Source organism: Bactrocera latifrons, unplaced genomic scaffold (genome assembly GCF_001853355.1).
Source record: "Bactrocera latifrons isolate USDA-ARS-PBARC rearing strain unplaced genomic scaffold, ASM185335v1 scaffold_5, whole genome shotgun sequence".
NCBI classification, from domain to species: domain Eukaryota; kingdom Metazoa; phylum Arthropoda; class Insecta; order Diptera; family Tephritidae; genus Bactrocera; species Bactrocera latifrons.
The window spans coordinates 2,764,589-2,785,314 of NW_017537156.1; the positions used below are offsets into that span (position 1 = coordinate 2,764,589).

Sequence of the window (20,726 nt, forward strand, 5' to 3'; positions counted from 1 at the left end):
AAGATATATATATTTTTATATCAATACATATATTTTTATAAAAATGTCTCAAATGCACTACTAAGGAAGATACCTCGAGACAAAAATAATATGAACATGCCTATATACCTATAACGATCAAACAAATAATGTAACATGATATAAATATACTGCTTGTAATTAAATTCGCCAAAGGTTTTTATTTACTGCTCTCATTCATACAATTGCAAATGACTTCGCCCGCATGTCACTTATACGCCCTGTATTACCACAGTAAACCCACTTGCATTACTTTTCACTATTACTATAAAACTACTATAAACATGAAAAATGTATATGAAACAAGACACCAAGATTGTGATATGGTTTACATTCTGAAGTTTTGAATTTCAATGCAAGCGTTCAATATTTGAAAATAAAGCGAAATTTTAACGCATTTATTTGTATGCATAATAATATGAAAGTAAGAGATTTCAAACAAAATTTAATTGATAATAAGCTTAAAAAATGATAGAATTCTGAGAGAGGATATTTTTTATGAAGTATATATGTATATAATGATCAGTATGTCGAGCTGAGCCGATTTAGCCATATCCGTCTGTCTGTATATATACGAACTAGCCCCTCAGCTTTTAAGATATCGTTTTGAAATTTTGCAAACGCCATTTGCTCTTCAAGAAGCTGCTCATTTGTCGGAACTGTCGATATTGGACCACTATAACATATAGCTGCCTTACAAACTGAACGATCGGAATCAAGTTCTTGTATGGAAAACTTGCACATTTGACAAGATATATTCAGGAACTTTGGCATGAGTTATTTTTTATAGAAATAATGTAATATGAGAAAAAGTTATTCAGATCGGCTCACTATAGCATACATCTGCCATACAAACCGAACGATAGGAATCAAGGGCATGTATGGAAAACTTTGGCATTTGACGTGGTATCTTCACGAAATTTGGCATGGATTACTGCTTATGGTAACAATATAATCTCCATAAAAATTGTTCAGAACGGATTACTATAGCATATAGCTTCCATACAAACTGAACACATAATTACTAACAGAAATGCACCTGCGAAGGGTATTTAGCTTCTTTGCAACTGAAGTTAACGTTTTTTCTTGGTTGGTGAAACTTTGAAGCTTTCTGTACAAGAAACCGGGTTCTCGAGGTGTTTTTGATGCAAACAGTGAGTATGAGTTCCATTTTGGAACAATACCAAAAATAAAATTACTCCTCTATATTGCATTAAGCTTAAGAAGGTCTCCATACTGTAGAAGAACTTAGGTTTATTAGCAACTTCAGAAGAAAAGCCGAAAAGTCCAAAAAAGCTAAAGTCAAGTAGCGTATTGAAGGGTAAGCTACAAAAAGTAACATCGACATTTCTGTCATTACACTCATATACAACTAATCGCTGCAACATTTATGTTTCGGTCTGAAAAATTTCAAAAAAGAAGAAAAACACGAATAATATATATAAACTATAAAAAAAAAAACACATGTGACGACGTTTTTATGCCGCAGTCTGTTCACTTTTATTAATTTTGCTTGCTGGATTTTGAAATATATTTTCCTTGTACATACATATTTGTACATATGTTTATGTATATTTACTCTGTCTTTCCTTACTTATATTGGATTTAATGCTGTCCGGCCTTTTGCTTTTTTAATTTGCTTGTATTTTGGCTTATTGTCTCTTCCACTTTACCTTGCATTCGCTTGCTGGCGTTTACAACTTCCTTTCAACATTAATCTTCAGCGACGACTTTGTGTTCTGCCAGGCGATACACAAAGGTAAACATAAGCGTACGCTATTTTTATGTTGAGTCAGCTCAAACCAATGCTTGTAGAGCAATGTATACATATACAAAAGCATAAGTATGTACATAAATGAGATGACATAAAGTAAATTAATGACAAAAATTCGCAGTGCCGTCCGTCGCATGTATTGGAATACAGGGTTCCTTTTTTTTTTTGAAGATTTTAGTTTATTTTCGTTTGCTCTTTCGGACATTTAAATCTCGTAAATAGAGATATTTGGTTTCATATACTTACATATCGTCACCTAATATGCAAAACAACGTATTATCAAAGAAATCGAAATTCAGTTTTTTATAACCAAAATATTATTATTATTTAAAAAGTCTTTGCGGTATTTTCGCTAGTTGCTGAGAGCGCGTAGTTCTAATTTTATTCGTCGCATCGGGTATTGCTATACCTTTTTGGAAAGCTCATTTCACGCGCTATTTTTGATTGTTGTCGCTTCTTTCAAGTCGTTCGTGAGTTATAGCGTCGCAAACATGGAGCAAAATAAAGAGAAAATACGGCATATTTTACAGTACTACTACGATAAAGGCAAAAATGCATCTCAAGCCGCCAATAAAATTTGTGCAGTTTATGGACCCGATGTAGTTTCCATTTCTACCACACAACGATGGTTTCAACGTTTTCGTTCTGGTGTAGAGGTGGTCGAATATGCGCCACGCTCCGGTAAGCCTGTCGTCGAAAATTGCGATAAAATCGCTGAATTGGTCGAAAGAAACCGGCATAGTAGCTGCCGTAGCATCGGTCAAGAGCTGGGCATGAGTCATCAAAAAAAATTTTATGAACAATTGAAAATTCAATAATAATACCGCAAAAATACCGCAAGACTTTTTTGACAATAATCATTATAACAATTTATAACCATTTTATAACCAAAACTCAAATTTTGTTTCAATATGAGTGCTTTCTATTACATCGCTTTTAAGTCGCCTGTAAACTTATGAAAAGTGATGTTACGTTATTTTGCATTGTAGGTGACGATATATGGATATATTACTTCTTGAAGAATAATTTGACTCCTAATGGACCTTAAATTATTTAAAGTATATATATGTATATATACTTAAAAATATACTTCTTAGGAAGAGAAAAGGATCTATTCAAAATTTCAGATCGATATCTCAAAAACTGAGGGACTAGTTCGCTTAAATACCGGTAGTCGGACAAGTATAAATCGATTCATCTCGTCATACTATATATATTTTAAAGGATCCCCCACGTTTCTTTTTGGCATAAACTTCGTGGCCAACTTAGTATATCTTATGCAGGCTACAATAACATTTTTTTTGAAATTTTATGCAAATATTTATTTTAAAAAAAGCTTTCTTAAACAAAATATAGATACATCTTTTTTCAAAAACGTTTGTAAGAACTATTTCAGCGATTGCAGTCTAGTCTTCAGAACTTAGGACGGTTGCATATGCCTGTTAATCACCCTGTGTTTGAGAGTTTTTGTCCAGCTTTAGGATTTTGTTGTTGTTTATTACAGTTGTTGGATATTTAATACAAAGGCAACATGAGCTAAAGCCCTTCGTAGAATATTTTTTATTTTATTTTTGTTATTTTTTATATATAATATAGAGATCTTATAAATAATTGGCAAGTTTTTGCCTAAATAAACAACAATATATACATGTACTATGTATGTACACATATGTATGGCTGTAAAATATATAAGAACATTGGGAACATATATTTTCCTTCAGATTACCAGCTTTGTGATTTAAATAATATTTTCTTAATATAATAAAGAAAAAATAAAAGTAAATAATAATATGAAAAAAAAAAATAAAATCTTTTTCAGCAGAAATATTTATATAATCTAAATTTCTCAGCAGTCACACCAACTTTTCAAACCACTTTTTCACAAATTTCCTGTGCACACCCTCTCTCTATCTCTATCTCTTTCTTAGAAGCCTGCAGTATGCAATAAGATTCCTGCTCCAGTTCCGCATTCTAATTGCGTATTTGTCAAATGGACTGACAAGTGCAGCGAGCCTGTCGGAAATCGAGTTCACAGACAGGCTATAATTCCTGCAGCACATACAGAACACACGCACACACACCTACATAACATACTGACAGAAAAACTTAGTTAAGCAGGAAAATAGTCTTAGCAGACAGACAGCAGCAGAATGTGGCAAATAGTGGGTTTGTGGCGCAGTTTAATGTGGCTGACAGCTGGACAGCGAGCAATCCAGCAATCCAGTCACTCTCATCAGGTAGCCAGTGTAGAGTACGAGGTGACAGAAGAAAGATTTGCCTCATCTAGCAAAAGGCCATTGAGGCATGATCACGAGCATGGCGGTCACTGTGATACGAGATAGCAGTGCCAACCCTGTCACAGCATATACGTACAAGTAGGTATATGTATATGTATAATACATTAATGGACAAATGCATGTATGTATGTATATACACACATGCATACGCTCATGTTCCTAGTGCTGCTGCTGTAATTTTAATGGGCACTCAGCCTCCGCAGACTGACTGAACTGCTAGCCTCGGCTGACTGACTGCCTAAATGGCTGCCATCCATCCAACTGATACGTTTGAGTAGCAAAGTGCAACATACAGTGGCAACTGCACTCACTCACTAGCAGCTAGCATGCAAAAAGGGGCACAGCTGTTGCAGTTAAAAATCGCTGCATTTAAGGTTTTTTCTGGCGCATTTACTTTTTTTCCCCCGTTTTCGTAAATGACAGTAGCCAGATTAGCTTACCAGCAACAATACAGGCACAACCACAACCACAACAACAAGAGTAAGAGCAATAGCAAGAGCAACAGCAGTGGCAGCATCATCATCATAATCAGCACATCATTGCCACCGACATTGGCATTGCCAGTTGAGTAGCTGTTGGTCCGGCACTTCATTGCTCGCACTGTAATTTGCACGCTCGGCTGTACAGAACCCCCTACACAGGCATACGAATATGCATACATACATATATGTATAGTTAACGCACACAGGTGTCGTCGCAGATTTGCTGCAGCTGCAAAGTTGCTGTGTGTTGTGGCTGAAGATGCTCCAAATGTAATGACATTTTTATTTTATTTTTGTTTTATTACAGCTCGAATTTAAATGGAGTTCAGTAGCGACTTTCGTTTATATGTATGTGCTGTTACATTTACGGCGATTCGCATTGCTGAAGTTTGGAATCGCACGCAATAAATCCGTTACGTTCACTGAATGGTTGGCTACATTTGCTGAAGTTTTTACAGATTTTTTTTTGTATTTTTTTGTTTTGCTTTGAGTCTGTTTTTATTTAAATTGAAAACGGAAGTGCCAAAGCAATTTGTATGACATTCGTGGTTTGAGTTTTATGAGTGTGTTTGTGCATGTCTTTAGGTGTGATTATTACTGTGTTTTAAGTATGTAATTGCGTGTGCTATACTATATAGCGAAATCTTGTATAAAAAATTATTGATAATTTAAATTAAAAATATCTAAAATTACGAATATAAGCAATTTTCAATTGTATAATTGTGTTATCAAAAGATATGCATATTTATATTACAAACTCCAAATTTAGAGCACTTTTGAATTGCATTTCGAACAAAGGTTTGATGTACCATTTAACTGTTGAACGAACTTACTGGCCATCCGCTTTAACAAAGATTCTAGACGTTCTAGGCTTTGCTATTCCAAAGAGTTTTAATTGGATCTCCTATCTGATCACAGCGTAATTCTGTTCAAGGTAAATACGCAGATAATCGCTATGAATCGCTAATCGCTAGAAGAAGTCAGTAGAAATCCTAACGACAAAACACTTATCAATCGTGCTATAAAGCAGCTGCAGCATATTCTTTGGAAATTGAGCAACAAGTCCCTAGAGGCGTTTCTGGTAGCCTGGACATCCAGTAAACAATCTTTGCAATGCAATTAATTATATTTGTTCCAAGCAGAGGTACTTTTTTCAATAGCTTCATTTTGACAGACCACGCATAAGGCGTGTCAAGCTGTCATGTCATTTTGGTTCAGTATTATTTGGAATTTCATCATGGGATGACTTACGCCTAAACAACGTTTAGAAATCGTTCCACTTGATTACGAAAATTCACCATCTGTATACAAGTAAAATGAATTTCGCGCAATTTGGAACAATTTGGCGCATTTTACGTCGACCATCCCAAGCGACATCGGTTTGCTTTACGCTATCTCGAAAAATTCAAAGAATATACAACATTTTCAAGTCAAATTTTGTTCAGCAATAAGGTGCATTATTGATTTAATGGATACATAAACAAACAAAATTGCGAGGAGCAACCTGAAGAAACTCAAGAGCTGCTACTTCATCAAAAAAAAAAAAAGAAAAAAAAAAAAAAAAAAAAAAAAAAAAAAAAAAAAAAAAAAAAAAAAAAAAAAAAAAAAAAAAAAAAAACGGTTTGGTGAGGTTTGTGGGCCGGCGGTCCATATTTCTTCAAAAATGATTCGGGTGAGAACAAAACCGTCAATGGCGACCGTTACTGCGCCGTGATAAACGACGATTATATGCCTGGAATTGAATCTCGTGATCTCGGCGACGTTTGGTCTCAACAAAACGGCGCCACTTCCCACACAACACATCAATCAGTGAGAGAACAATTCGGTGAGCAGATAATTTCACATTTTGGGCAGGTCGATTGGTCACCAAGATCGTGCAACAACATACCGTTACACTTTTTCCTGTGGTGATAAGAAAAGTTTCTACGGACGATTCCGCTTAGATTGAGGCCTTGGCAAAATATCACACATGTCATTCGCCAGTTACCAGTCGAAATGCTTAAATGAGTCATCGAAAATTGGACTCAACTGATGGGCCATCTGAGTCGGAGCCGTGGCCAATTTTGAAAGAGGTAATGTTCAAAAAAGGTAAAAATGCCAAAGAATGTTTATTCGAATGATAATAATCATTACCCATTAAATTTAGATTTTCTGTGTTTTCTATTTCAACACTCGAAATGGACCACCATTTATAAGCTTTCGGCTGATAATTTCCGAATTATTATTTTCAAATATCTAGTTTTCTCTTTTAAATATGAATAATTATTATTTTCCAATTCTTTTTTTGTATACCGTCGAATGTGTATTGTTAATTTTCATATTCCTTTGGTTTATTTTTTCATGCTCTAATCGATTTCAAGCGTTTCGCAACAGGAAAAAGGCACAAGAGACTTACTTAGAAAACGCAAATAAAAAATAGCAAAAACAACTCGGTACACGACTAGTAAATTAATAAACACAGACAGCGCTAGTAATTAAGACAACTAACTAAATTATCAATTAAACCTTATATTAGAGTTAATTAAATAAATGCTCAAAATTCTATTTAAAAAAGAAGCAGAGGAAAACAACTGAAATTAAAGTACAAAAAGCTAACAGTTAGCCATACGAGTGGTTATGTGTAAGCAACTGTCCGTCCGTGCGCCCGTACGCTTAAATAGCTAACTATTGCAATTACAACTACTCGCCTATTTTTGTTGCCTTCTGCCTTGTTTTCTGGTCAATTAAAAAAGCCCTAAAAGACCTGTTCACAGCTCGCTTGGCTAACCAATTGTCCGTCCGTACGCCATTTGACGTTCCGTCTGTCGACAAGACAGTCAGTTTGTCGTCTTAACGACGTGCGCTGACTACTGACGATTTGACTGAGCAGCCGCAAAAGACATTGCTTACAACTAATAAGCAACAACAAACAACGTCAAGCACAAAAATAGCAAAAACAATTTCAGTTTTTTTTGCTCGCGTAAGGTTGCCCATAAATGGCGAGCAGACGGTGCGACGAATAAACTAACAACAATAACACGGCAAAAACAATAAAAAAAAGCAAAGCAATACTATACACACATACAACAACAATAAAGTGCAACAATACAAATGGGCCTGAGAAAAAAGCGCTTTAACAACAAATTTGTCTTTATTTCGCCAAGCGTTTTAGCGAGCAGCAATGAGTAGCGCACAGCACATAGGAAAAACGCTCGAGTGAGTGAAGGAAAATTCAGCGGAAAAATTAAAAGATTTCAGAGGCGGCTGCGGCTTAGTTGTAGCGGCGTGGCAATGTTGCTGAAGTTAGTCAACTGCAGGCGTACACATGTAGACAATGTTGAGTGAGTGATGTTGCACACTTTGAGAAAAGCAATAATGACACAAGCGGCAACAACATTGAAGACGGTGAGGGAAGAGTGGCAAACTTGGGGGCCACAAGGAATGTGCATATGTATGCATGTATGCAATATAATACTAAGATTTTATTAGACTTTCAACTATCAATAATGAAATAACGGCATTAAATGCAAACAACAACAAATACAGGCTTGGTATGCTAACAAAAGGCTAATAAATCGTTTTCGCTTATCACTGATGAACTCTTACTGTCGCTAAAATTTCTCAGAAATATTAATTTATAAGCTCAAATTAATTTTTTTATCAGTGAAGAGAAACCTTAGGTCGAAAAAACAATGAAAATATTCTTGTTTCAAGCATTAATAGTATCAAAAAAATAATTTATTGGAAAGAGCTTTTGTAATGCGAAGCTTTTTATGACTTTTTTGGTAGCTTAGAAGGGTTCGCTAGTTGTAGACGTATAAACAAATATTAACATTAATATATCGTTATTACACTTTCACCTATCAATAATGAAATAACGGCAATAAATGCTAAAACAACAACAAATATAGGCTTAAGAAAACGAAAATAAATCATTTTCGATTATCACTGATGAACTCTGACTGTCGCTAAAATTTCTCAGAAATATTAAATTATAAGCTCAACTTAATTGAAAAGGAAAAGAAGGTTGAAAACCAATGAAAGCATCATAAATAAATTTGCTTGTGAAGGTTAAAAATTATTGTTTCAAGCATTAATAATATCGAAATAATAATTTATTGAAAAGAGTTTTTGCAAGGGGGAGCTTTTAATGAGCTTTTTAGTAGTTTACAAGGGGTCGGTAAGTGTAAACGTATAAAAAATATTTACATATGTACATAAGTATGTACATTTAGTTCGAGTTAATATTAGCTTTTGAATATGCTAAGCATTTAAAAAATCCTTTTACATCAAATGAGGACAAAAAAGCACACACATACACTATAAATCTTCTTCACAGCCACTCGTTCACATTTTATGGTATCCAATTAATACGAATTAAATACTTATTTGCAATAACACACTTATTTTTTAATTACACGGAAGAAATTGATTTAATTATTTCGCCTTTTCATCATGTACATGTTGCACATCTTCATATGAGGCTAATATGGACAAATAAGGTCTTTGCTTGTGCGCGGAGTCATTGAGACGCATCGATTGCAGCTATTTGATTAAACGAAAATTACTTATACAGAAATAACGGTGGAAAATTACTGCTCTTTCTTTTCGAAATTGTCAACGCTTTATTGAGATGGTGAGAAATTTAATGCGGCGGTATTTAGTCCGTGGTGTAAGCAAACAATGAAACAGAAAAGAAGAAAAATTACTTCTTTCATAATATTGCATATAATACTATGAAAAAAAAATAGTAATACTTTGTTCATAATTTTAAACTGCTTAATTTATTCTTCAAAATCAATGTCTTCCTGCTCAAAGTAGTCCCTATGCTTGTGTCAATGTTTTTTCCAATCTTCGTAACAGTTCTGCTGCTTGACGGTTTCGGCTCACTTTTGCTTGGATATTCGGCCGATTGATTGTTTGTTTCCGAATTGTAAGCATAGATCCAAGACTCATCGCCAGTAATAATACGTTGCATGACATCCTAGTAGTCGCAAAGCATTGTTTCGCAGACGTTAGTGCGTCGCTGTTTGTCGAAAAAATTGTGTGATTTTGTAACGAATCGTGCTTTTACTTTTCTTAGGCCCAAATGATGTTTCAAAATGATTTTTACTGACGCTTCTGATATTTCATCGATTCCAGTAAGATCTCTGAATGTTAATTGTCTATTTTCAAGCACCATTTCCTTTATTTTATTGACGTGTTGATTATCAGTTGAGGTTGCTGGAGATTCTAGAAGTGGTTCGTTGTCAACATGTTCTCGACCCTCTCGTTCTAATTTTTTGCAAGTTGCGATAGCCTGTTTCAGTTAGTTTGAGAGTCCTTCAAGTCGGCATCGACCATGATGATGTTCGTAATTCCTTGACCCTTTCGGGTTCCAATTAAGAGCAGCTCTGCTCAAATGCTGCAAATTTTTGCGTAGAATATACGATAGCCAGCCAAATTGTCTAGATTAGATTGTTGGTTCTATATGTGGGTGGTTTGTTGTTCTTTACTAGTAGATCGTGATTGAAAATGATATGAAGCTAACAAATCTTTAAAGCTATTCATAAACACGAGATCCTATCAGTTATCATCATCAACATGCGACCAAAAACGTGGCCTGTTTTCACGCTGTAGTTAAAAACACGAAGTTTAGTGTTGACTTCAATTGACTTAGACGGCCACATGATGTATAACTGAGCAAAAGCGGCACGCTCTTAGTTCTGCAGTCAGCAATTCTGAAGAGCCTCCATTGGTGGTAATTTTGTTTTAAAAATAGCAGAATCTTATATCTCTTTGTCGTTTATAGCGAATCCTAAAAATTCAGTGTCATTGTTGATAGATCCACGTTCATATTTAAGTCAGCCTTGCCAGCTTTCTAGTAAAATTTATTTAGATTCTTCTGCAAATATTATTTTTTTGACAGGAGAGCAATATCATCCGCTCAAGACAGCTCTTCCAGATTTTCCAAAAAGTTCCATAGCATATCGTGTTTCCCATTAATGCCTTGTTCAATACATCGTCCAAACCATTAAGAAAAAATAACAGTGGCATAAGACAGCACTGCTTTAAGACAGTTTTCGGATAAATTGGGTCTGATACCAGTTAGTTGTGTAAGTCAATGTGGTGAGCTTTGATGTCATTTATGAGCATTTCTGGAATACCTCTTAAATACAACGAGTTCCAGTTTTGAGAATACCCTCCGAAATCGTGCGAATTCGGATTCCACATTATCTCCATGAATTATAACTGCCGATGAGACATGAGTTTATGAGTTTGACAAGCAAACAAGTCATCGGAAAGATAAAATAAAATTCACTGAAGGAGCAAAGGTGTTCCCAAAAACTGCTTATGGAAAGTGTTTCGCGGACTGGAAAAATCGTTGCCATAAGGGTATTACATCTGGTGGGTATTACTTTGAAGGGTTTCAAAATAAATATTGATGAATAATTAAATATTTTACGTTTTATTTACAATGTTCGGGTACTTTTCTGCCACGATGCATATACAAAATCATACGTTCCAACATATATGAAATATGCGTAATTTCCAATGATTTATTAATAAAAAATATTATTTGAGTAGAAAAAATGAAGAATCGCGCTGAAATAACGAAAGATAAAACCGAAAACATTGGCGTAGAAACCGAAAGACATTGAATAGAGTTCCAAGCAAAAATAAATAAAAGTTAATAAAAGAAATATGCACAATCAAAGGCACGAGAATATGAGAAAAACGCAAAGGGCGAGTAAACGCACAATTGTTATAAATTTTATTGTTGTTGTATACATGTATGATTGGCCAATGAACTGTGCAAACGGAATATCGAATGAGTGTTGTATTACCGCTGTTTACATTTTTTTCTTATTTTTTATGCTTTTTTAATTTAATTTTTTACTACAGCCAACAACGCAGCCAATAATAATAGTAATTTTAATATTATGGTTTTCGTTGAGCAGTCGTTGGTCTCAGCTGTTATTTGCCGCTTTCGCATACCTGGCTTTGTTGCTGTTGTAGCAGCCTGCCGCCAGCACAATTCAACACGCACATTAAAGCGATAATTAAGCGTATTGCCGCAGCAAGCAGGTAAAAGCAAAGCGCAAAAGCTCATCGAGTGTAATGATAATGGAAAAATTGCTTATAAAAATTAAAATTTTCATACGCGCTTTTATTGCGCTTAGGCGGTGTTGTTTTGCCGCCAACCGAAGGCGATGTGGTATCGATATGATTTTTAAATAATAAAAATTACATTTTTATACGCTTGTAGGGTATAAACGTTTTTCAATTAGTATTTACTGTAATTAGTATAGTAATTTTTATTGTTAGTGTTTAAGTTTACTAAAATTGTCGATAATTCGGCTTGTTTTAATTAAAATTCTGAAACGCATTGGCGAGTGAGCAACAATCTAACAATAATCGTTGGAAAATTCAGCAGTGCATTTCGAATTATTGTAATCGCTGAAGTTTTTCAAAAGCAACCGGATTTAGAAATATAAAATCTCAAGCATTTTTTAGTGCAATACTTCATTGTGCTTGCGCTACGGGTCTTGTATTTTATTTTACTTTTTTCCTAAATCTTTAATTGCCAAAAAAATAAAAAAAGCCGGCAACGACGCACCCAAAGGTCACGCCAGCAGGTATGATGATTACTATGTGGAATTGAATGAGACTTCCTACCAAGATAAATGATTTATACATATACATACATACAGACATATAAAAGTTTATACACCAGCAATTATCGGCCTACGGAAATGCCTAATTATCGCACAAAATCTCGTGCCTGAAGGTATGCACTTGTAATCGATTAAATAATTGTTAACGAAATTAAATTTTTTTGCCTATACAAATACTTTTACGAACACTTAATACTACTATAAAGCGCTAGCACTAATTCGACTTATGCTTTAATTCCTTAGGAGTATTCTTTTTACTGTTTAGTGGTAGCATAAATGCGCCTTTTAATATATTTCCGGTGTAAGCAGAATGTAAAGAAATTTTAAAATATTTTCTTTTACACAAGGTAATGGATACTCATCCATAGATATTTATATAAATAAAAGGTCTGCTCACAAATGGCAAATTAAATGCTAATGTTTACAGCATCCGAACAGAAAAATTTCTAGTGATAAGTTGGGTAAGGTTAGGTCGATTATCAAAGACCGCACATAGATTGCTATATGTCGTCCTTTTTGAAGCCAAAGAAAAGAAGTACTCCGGTGTTCGAACTTATAAAATAGGAAAACGTTTATAAGCCAATACAAATTTTTACACAGGCATTTCATTTCAATTGCCAACAGTTCGGTTGGATGTCTGAAGGTACGAGCTTCCCAAGTCATGGCCTCATAAAGTCAGAATAGTAAAGAAGGAAGTGTTGAGTGGTTTCCACTTCGTCTTCTTTCATACAGTTTCTGCAGATACCGTCTGGTAGGATTTCCAGCCTTACCCCTTGGGCGTAAAGAGTGCAATGACCTGTTAAAGGCCCCACAAATAGGGAGAGTCTAGCCGCACTGAGGGCAAAGAGAACAATAGATCTCTTGCGATCGATCTCGGCCAAAAGGCTTTTGCGACAGCGCATGTAGCGATGGTGACCCAGTCATCTAGTAGTAAAACATAATAGGATACGGGAGCGCCGACCCTCTTCCACCCATTCTACCAGTTCTATTTTCTTGCTAGCTCATCAGCTTTAAAGAGGCTGCACTCAAGAGCAGTAAATCTATTGCTATTTTAATGAGTATAACCTCGGCCTGAAGAACACTGAAATAGTCAGAAACTGGTGTTGATAGAGAGCTGCTGACAGTAAACTACTCAACCAACTTCCCCTTCAAGCTTTGACCTATCCGTAAAGAAGCTCCTTGCCCACTCATCCAACGGCTTATTCCCAACCATAGCACCCTCTTCGGCATAAGGACAAACCGACCGGCCGACAGAGTTCGATTTTGGCGACTCCATCATCCAAGTGATCCGATATGAAGCCAAAGTGAGTGATGATCAAAAGTTCTAAAACTTTAGTGGTTTAGTTTACACATTCCGCTGTCTACGGGAAATATGTGAAAGATAGCGTTAAGTGCCATGGTTGGAGTGGACTTAAGTGTGGTCTTTTCTAGGGCCCTCTACCAAATAAAAACTTAAGCTTGCTTCATTATAATATTTTGCACATACATATTTATGCTTTGTAGGGAATCTGCCACAAGATAATCATAATATCTGTTCAGATTGCTCCGAAACGAGTGAGTAAGTGGCCCTAATGCACTATTATAGAGGTGAGAGTAGTCCCTTCGCTACCAGTTCTTGGAAATATATGTAAATAAAATTACGCTGCAATTCTTTAAGTGAACCAAAATACCAAGATTTCTAAGAAAACGCTTCTTCTATAAAATCTGTAAGTTCCAACGACTATTAACCATGCAAATCACTTGAACACGATTTCTGGATGTAAATTTTTTTGAGCTTATTGTTTTCTAATTGCACCTTACTTTTACTTACATTATTAACTAACTACACACATACAAACATACATTATACATATACATATGTGGAAGTAAACTGTTTAGAATATGTCACCTTTGCATATGAAACTAGAAATTCTAGTCGAGAAGGAAGCGATAACTTAGTAAATCATAAAGTTTATTTTTACGATGGGAAAATTATCGGAAAGTATTTAATATGAACTAGATACAACGAGACATCGCTGTAAATATAGCTTATAACTAGCTGTGTGCGCATAAAATTAGTGAGGTGAGTCACCACAACGCTACTAATTGAAAATAAGAAACTGTGAACGCTTATTGAATTATGTATTTGTGAAAATCAATTAGCTGAACACCACACACACCGGCGGTGAAGTTCAATGAGCAGGCGGTTTGAGCGGTTGTGAGCATTTAGTGCGATGCTTAACCACTTATGGATTCAGATAACATAGATAGATGGTAGAACAACTTGCTATAATTATTGCAGATATGTGTATGTATGTGTTGATATAAAGAGTTGAGAAATTTATATTATATAAATTAGAAATTCGATGGGAATTTTATTGAAAATAAAGAAAAACTTCAAAACGCAAAATTTGAAAATTTAAAAATTTGGTTTCAACAGTATTTGAGGTCTCAGCGGGTCACCTGTATTTTATATAACTCATGATATTATTTTCTGAAAACCTAACTAAATTTTCATTGAGTCCATACAACAAAACCACGACTAAACTATCTTCTATACTCATTTATTTCCCCACACAAATCCAACTCAAAAATCATAAATCGCTAGCTACGTCATTTAAAATCATTCAAAAACCAAAAACAAAACTAATAAAAAACCAACAAATTTTAACGCCACCAACTACAATCACTAAATATCAAAAAACACATGTTCCAATCGCACTTTAGTGGCTACCAAAAATTCAAACAACAACAAAAACTAGCCGACATTACAATTTGTTAGCATTTATCTATTAGTTCTAGTTTAATTTATTTGAACTACTTTTTTTCTTTTTCCAGCCATAAGCCCACCTAGTTGCGCCGGTTAGGTGGCTTCAGCGCTTTGTAACTATTAGGTGCAGAAAAAAACTAAAAATAAAAATAATAAAGACAAATAAATAAAATTAAGTATGTTAATGAAACCACATAAAAGCAGAGAAAAATCACATTTAATTTGTTTGATTGTCGATTGGTCTAACACAAAACCGGAAATTCGAAACTCATGAGGCACCCGCTGACACCAACCGGCGTATGGCTATGTGTGTGCATAATATGTGGCGCTGTGTGTGCGCATTAGTGTGGCGGCACTAGAAAGCAAGTAACAATAAATTTCAGCACCATACACGCATGCACACCCATAGACAGATCTCTATAAATATATACATATATAGTTATGTATATGGATATGTCTTCTTAAAGTACTGTGGTATATGGCATCATATGTGGCAGCAAAGTATATGCATAAATGTGTGTGTTGCAAAACGAAACTCGTGCCCAATGGGACGCAGCGTTCACAATGTTCACTAGCGCTCCAATGCGCATGCGCTTTTGTCTAGCACTTGGGCGCTCAGCCAATCAGCAAGCGCGCGTCGTGGCATTCGCGACGCCACCATTTTCATATGCAAATAAACACACGGTTTTGCCTTTTATTTTGTTTTATTTCTAAGCTATTCACATTTTGTCAATTTAATTCAATTTCGAATTGCAAATATATTAAACGCTACTCACTGATTTATCTTAATCGCTTTTATATTTTAATTGTGCCGATCTATCGCATTATTTATGGCGTACAGTTCGTTAGCGAGATTTAGTGGTAGCGACATTAGAAATGTCATTTGGTTTAGTCACAACAAAAGGAGCGAAAAAATAATGGCTCGAAAGCCATGCGCGGGGGCAGTGATATAAACGCGCTGTGTTTGGTGCGACAAAACGGTACAAAAACAAAGCGCTTGACTTAAACATGCGCGCGATCCATTGAATAATCATCACGAAATATTTGGTAATATGTATATGTATAAAGAGATATATTTACATATTTTTTTTTTTTGGTTAACTTTTAAAATTTCGTCGCAGTGGTTAACATTTTTTTAACGCATCAACACTTTGTTGTTACTTTTTTTTTTAATTTTTTCTTATTTTTGTCTTTGCGCGCCAAATGAAAATTTATTGCAGTTATTTGCTTCGTTTGTTTCAAATGCAAATTCGTTCGACACCGTAGTTTTTTTTATTTATGTAGCCGTTTATTATACGCTTTAATATCAAATAAGCGATTTTTGTGGTATTACGATTAATAGAGCAAGATCGCGGCGATATTTTATCGATCGCATTGAGTTTGGGGTTTAAAGTGTTGCTTAACATTTTGTACAACAAGCATTTAATTTGCATGAAACAAATTCGCGCACAATCAATATTCCCACACGCTAAGGCCGCGCTCGACAGCTTGAACATATGAGGGACACGCCAACTTCTCGTGGGACCGTTAATTTATGGCTTAAAGCTAGAATTTAACTAAGTTTCTAAAAGCACCTAATTTCTTAACGAATTCATTAAAGCAAGTATATGAAAAAAGTGTCTCTGCTACTTACTGATAGGAGCCATGTGTATTTTTGCAGGTGCCGCCATGTTTGCATGGATTCGCCTCACACTCGATCACATCTTCGGCGCAGGTTTGTCCTTTAAAACCTTTCGGGCATAAGCATTTGAAACTATTGCCGCCGGCAACGGAGGTGCAGGTGCCACCGTTGTGGCAGGGTGATGTGGCACAGAGATTTTGAGTCTCGCAGTATTCACCTAGAAAGTAGGAGGATGTAGAGGGATTTATTTAAATTTGTATTAAAACTAGTTTTCCAAATATATAGTGAATACGCTAAAAACTCTTCATCAATAAAATATAGAACTGGGTAGGAGGCTTTATTTTTAGCAGCAATATTTGCACATAGTATATTTTAATGAGAGTGGACCTCTGATTAATTATACAATATATGCATGTATGTTTGAAGAACAGCCAAGCTAGCATACTAAGTTTAAGTGACCTCATTCTTTACAAAACCGTTTTTTATTCCAGTTTCCACTAACAGCTGTGTTTTATAAAACTTTTATTAAAATATTCTCTTCGGTGTTTATTTCTGATTTAAAAATTTCGGAATCCCGAATACAATATGACAACAGTCTCTTGTTAGTTTCCTTTACTTTTATTGTACTACTGAGTTAGAGCACTTTCATAAAATTGTTGCGTTTTATGTACTGGAAACGTAAAATCAGTCGGTTTCTGAATAAAACATTTCGGGATCCCGAAACTTTAAAATCTAAATTCGGGATCCCGACTTTTCTTTTATATCCAAAACGTAACAATATTTTTCTTTAGTTGTATTAACATCTACTTTTTATTGTATATTTCTTTATTCTCGTATCCAGACGTGACATAACTGTTAAGTTTAGAGCTTTCTCTCACAAAGTTTTGGTTAATTGGTCGTTAATAAAGTAATTTCTAAGCGCTTTTCAAATTTGAATTATTTACTTAAACAGATTGTGATAATATTTAAAGCAAACTGTAATGAATTCCTAATACCGAAATTCGGGGATTAAATGGCAAATTAGTCTCATTTTGATAACGTTACACATTTTAATTTTACGTTAAATAAACATCTTAGCTCAAATACAATATAGATTGCTCATATCTCATTAATAAAAATTTAGAATAGTTCAAAGAAGAAACGGATTCAACCCACCTGTATAGCCATTCATGCACGAGCATGTGTAATCGTCCAATGTTTTGAGGTTACACGAACCGCCATTACGACAGGGCGATGAATCGCAGGCATTCGGTACACGTATCTCGCATAAAGACTCCGTAAAGCCGAGCGGACATATGCAAGAGATGCCGAGGCGATCATTACGATATGAGGGTTGACAGGTGCCACCATTTTGACAGCGCAGCAGACCGGTAAAGCATGGATTCAAGTGTTCGCAATATTCGCCGACATAGCGTGAGCTGCAACTGTAATGAGAATAGAGTGTAAAAAATATATTAGGAAATTGCTAAAGCATACAAAATCTAAAAATAGAGCTTTAAAAAGTAAAATATAGTTATGTAAGTTAGAAAATGAAGAAACTTTCAAAACCATTATTGTCACCTTGGCATGCCGACACATTTCTTACTGCTTAGGAACAACTCAGTTAAACGCTTTCAAAAAAAAAATTTTAGCATTGAATTTGTGGCATTCAGATTTATTTCCCATAAAACGACACAAAAGCCACTCTTCACATACACAAATGAAATGCATACTATACTTTCTTTCGAGTTGAATGAAAAGCTTTTGTCCTTCACGCGAACCTGCCCAATTGTTCGTGCCTGTTCACCACAAAAATCTGACCTCTTTTCCAATAACCCTTTCTCTTTAGCATAACAAATTATCTTTTCTTAAATTAATCCTCAGAGCAGCTGCTGCTTCTCCATTAAATACACTTTAAATAATTAATGATGTAAGTTGCTATTTTGTCATTTCCTGTTTTGACACCCAGCACTAAGAATGAATGAGTAGACCGAATCTCGACAATGAACACACAAAAGCCGAACAACAAAAATTCCCTAAACAACCTTTTCAATGCAACTTTTACAACAGATTACCGCTGTGGTTCTTCACTAGAAAGCACAAACAAAAACTGGTTGAGCTGCAACTACAACAAGCTACTAAAATAAGGCTGATACGCATAAAAAATAATGAAGGAATTGTATTTAATGTGCATTCGGCCAAGACGGCAAGAAAAACTGAAAAAAGCGAGTTCCAAAATGACAAAAAGTAAAAGGCCAGCGCTTTGCACGCCAAGTGTGATAAACAAAAGCGAGTAATAATAAAAGTATGGCGGCGCTCTTTCCTATGCCTACCGGAGCATGGGGCAGCGCTGTAAGCGCACTTCTTGGCGACAATTAATAGCTGTGAGCCATGACGTAGTTCTCGGATTTTACTTGTGAAACATACGTATATATGTATTTCACATATATATGTATGTGTACATGCGATTGCATTCGAATATTTTCCAAGCATTTTGGTTAACATAACTTTTACGAGCGCATTAAGTGGAGCTCAACGCCTCAAATCACCCCAAACACATTAAAACCAGGCGAATCGTAAGGTGTATAAAGCCAAGAGAAAGAACCATGAATAACACATGAATAGAAGTCAAATAAAAATAAGGTAGTAAGTAAAAGAATAAAATAGAAGAACGGAACAACAAAAAAGTCAAATATGTGAATAAACAAAAGTAGTCCAAGAAAGCCCGACAGGTGGCGCATTTTAAGGAAAGGCAGAAAATTATATCAGTTCGTTCGAAAAAAGTTGTGCCTACATTTCTTTAGAATTGAAAGTGTACTTATTTTTTGGAAAAAATAAAAGACTTGAAGATTTCTTACGTAACGGTAATGAAAAGTTTATATGATTTTGAAGATTTAGTAACAAAGAAAAGCATACTTCTTTGGCGCAATTCATTTCGATAGTTTTCATCGAGGACGATAACCCTATTATATGATCTTTCGACAAAATTTTGGTAGGATCACTTTTCTAGTTATTACCTCAAAATAGGTCTCGTTCTCGGTGATTATCTCTTCACTGTTGCTAAATTTCTTTCTAGCGGTCTTTGTTTTGAGATGTGTGCGAATTACCGATCGTTTCATTGATTTCAGAGACTTCTCACTCTACGATTGTCAAACCTACTTATAGTAGATATACAGAAATTTGGTGTCTTCAGTAGTTTTGCTACTTTAAAGACAATTGTCTCTCAGTTTATAGAACGAACTTATTTAACAACTAGAATACCTCTTAAAGTATCCACTTTTAGATGGAATATGATTTAGTCAGTACACGAGAAAAGCTGTGAGTAGACGGGGATTTTTTTTAATAGATATCTCAAATTTATGTGTTTATTTATCGAAATGTTTTTTTTTAGGATATGTAAAGGTTCTAGAAGTTTCGTTTAAGGTGACTATTGAAAAAGATAAACATTCAACATTTAAGTTAAGGGCTTACATTGGCTTTGGGTTTAAAAAATCTAATTCTTTTATTGTTATTGTTGTTGTTCTAAAATACCTCTAGAATATTACCTTAAAATTTCAAGTTGATCCGAGTAGTAGTTTCGGAGATACAGCCTTGAGAAACTGTACGCTCGAGTCTAGCTAGGCTAAGTGCGTCGTCTTTAAACGTGGGTTTGTAGAAACTGCCTTTTTGAAGTCCGTTAGCAAGATTTCCTGAGAACTACTCAATCGACCTTCGTGAAATTTCACACATGTATTTGAGATACAATTCCTAAGATTTTTTTTTTTCGATTGCAACTATTTGAAAAAAATGTCGCGAAATTTTCAGCTATTTGTAAAAATGTCCGCCAAAAATACAATTTTCAGTTTTTTTCCTTCGCCCAAGTTTCAAGTTAAGATTTTAACTGAAACATGTATTTTTTCACTTTAGATGATCCTGTAAGGAGTTATCCTGCCAGCGCGAACGCATCTTTTTTCCGATGGGTCAGCGGAAATGGCGTAGCAATGATCAAAGTTAAAATATTTTTTTCCAAAAATTTCAGAATTTCTTTGTTAATAGCATATGTTTATAACAATTAAAAGTTCTAATAAAATATTTAATTTTTTATATGAGAAAAATTTGTTAAACAAGAAGGCTGTTTTTTACTCGAGGAAACCCATGTAACCCTTTCAGGTGATAATTTGGGAAAGAAA

General features: G+C 35.0%; 1 protein-coding gene across 1 annotated transcript in view; it reads right to left on the reverse strand.

Annotated features, from left to right (window-relative positions):
* The window catches only part of LOC108973733 (neurogenic locus Notch protein), a gene marked incomplete in the record, with an annotated part of 153,922 nt that overhangs the window by 37,240 nt on the left and 95,956 nt on the right, over window positions 1–20,726 (reverse strand). The window contains 2 exon segments of the mRNA XM_018941188.1: window positions 16,591–16,795; window positions 17,734–18,002. Of these exon segments, the coding sequence (XP_018796733.1) occupies window positions 16,591–16,795; window positions 17,734–18,002 (474 nt within the window).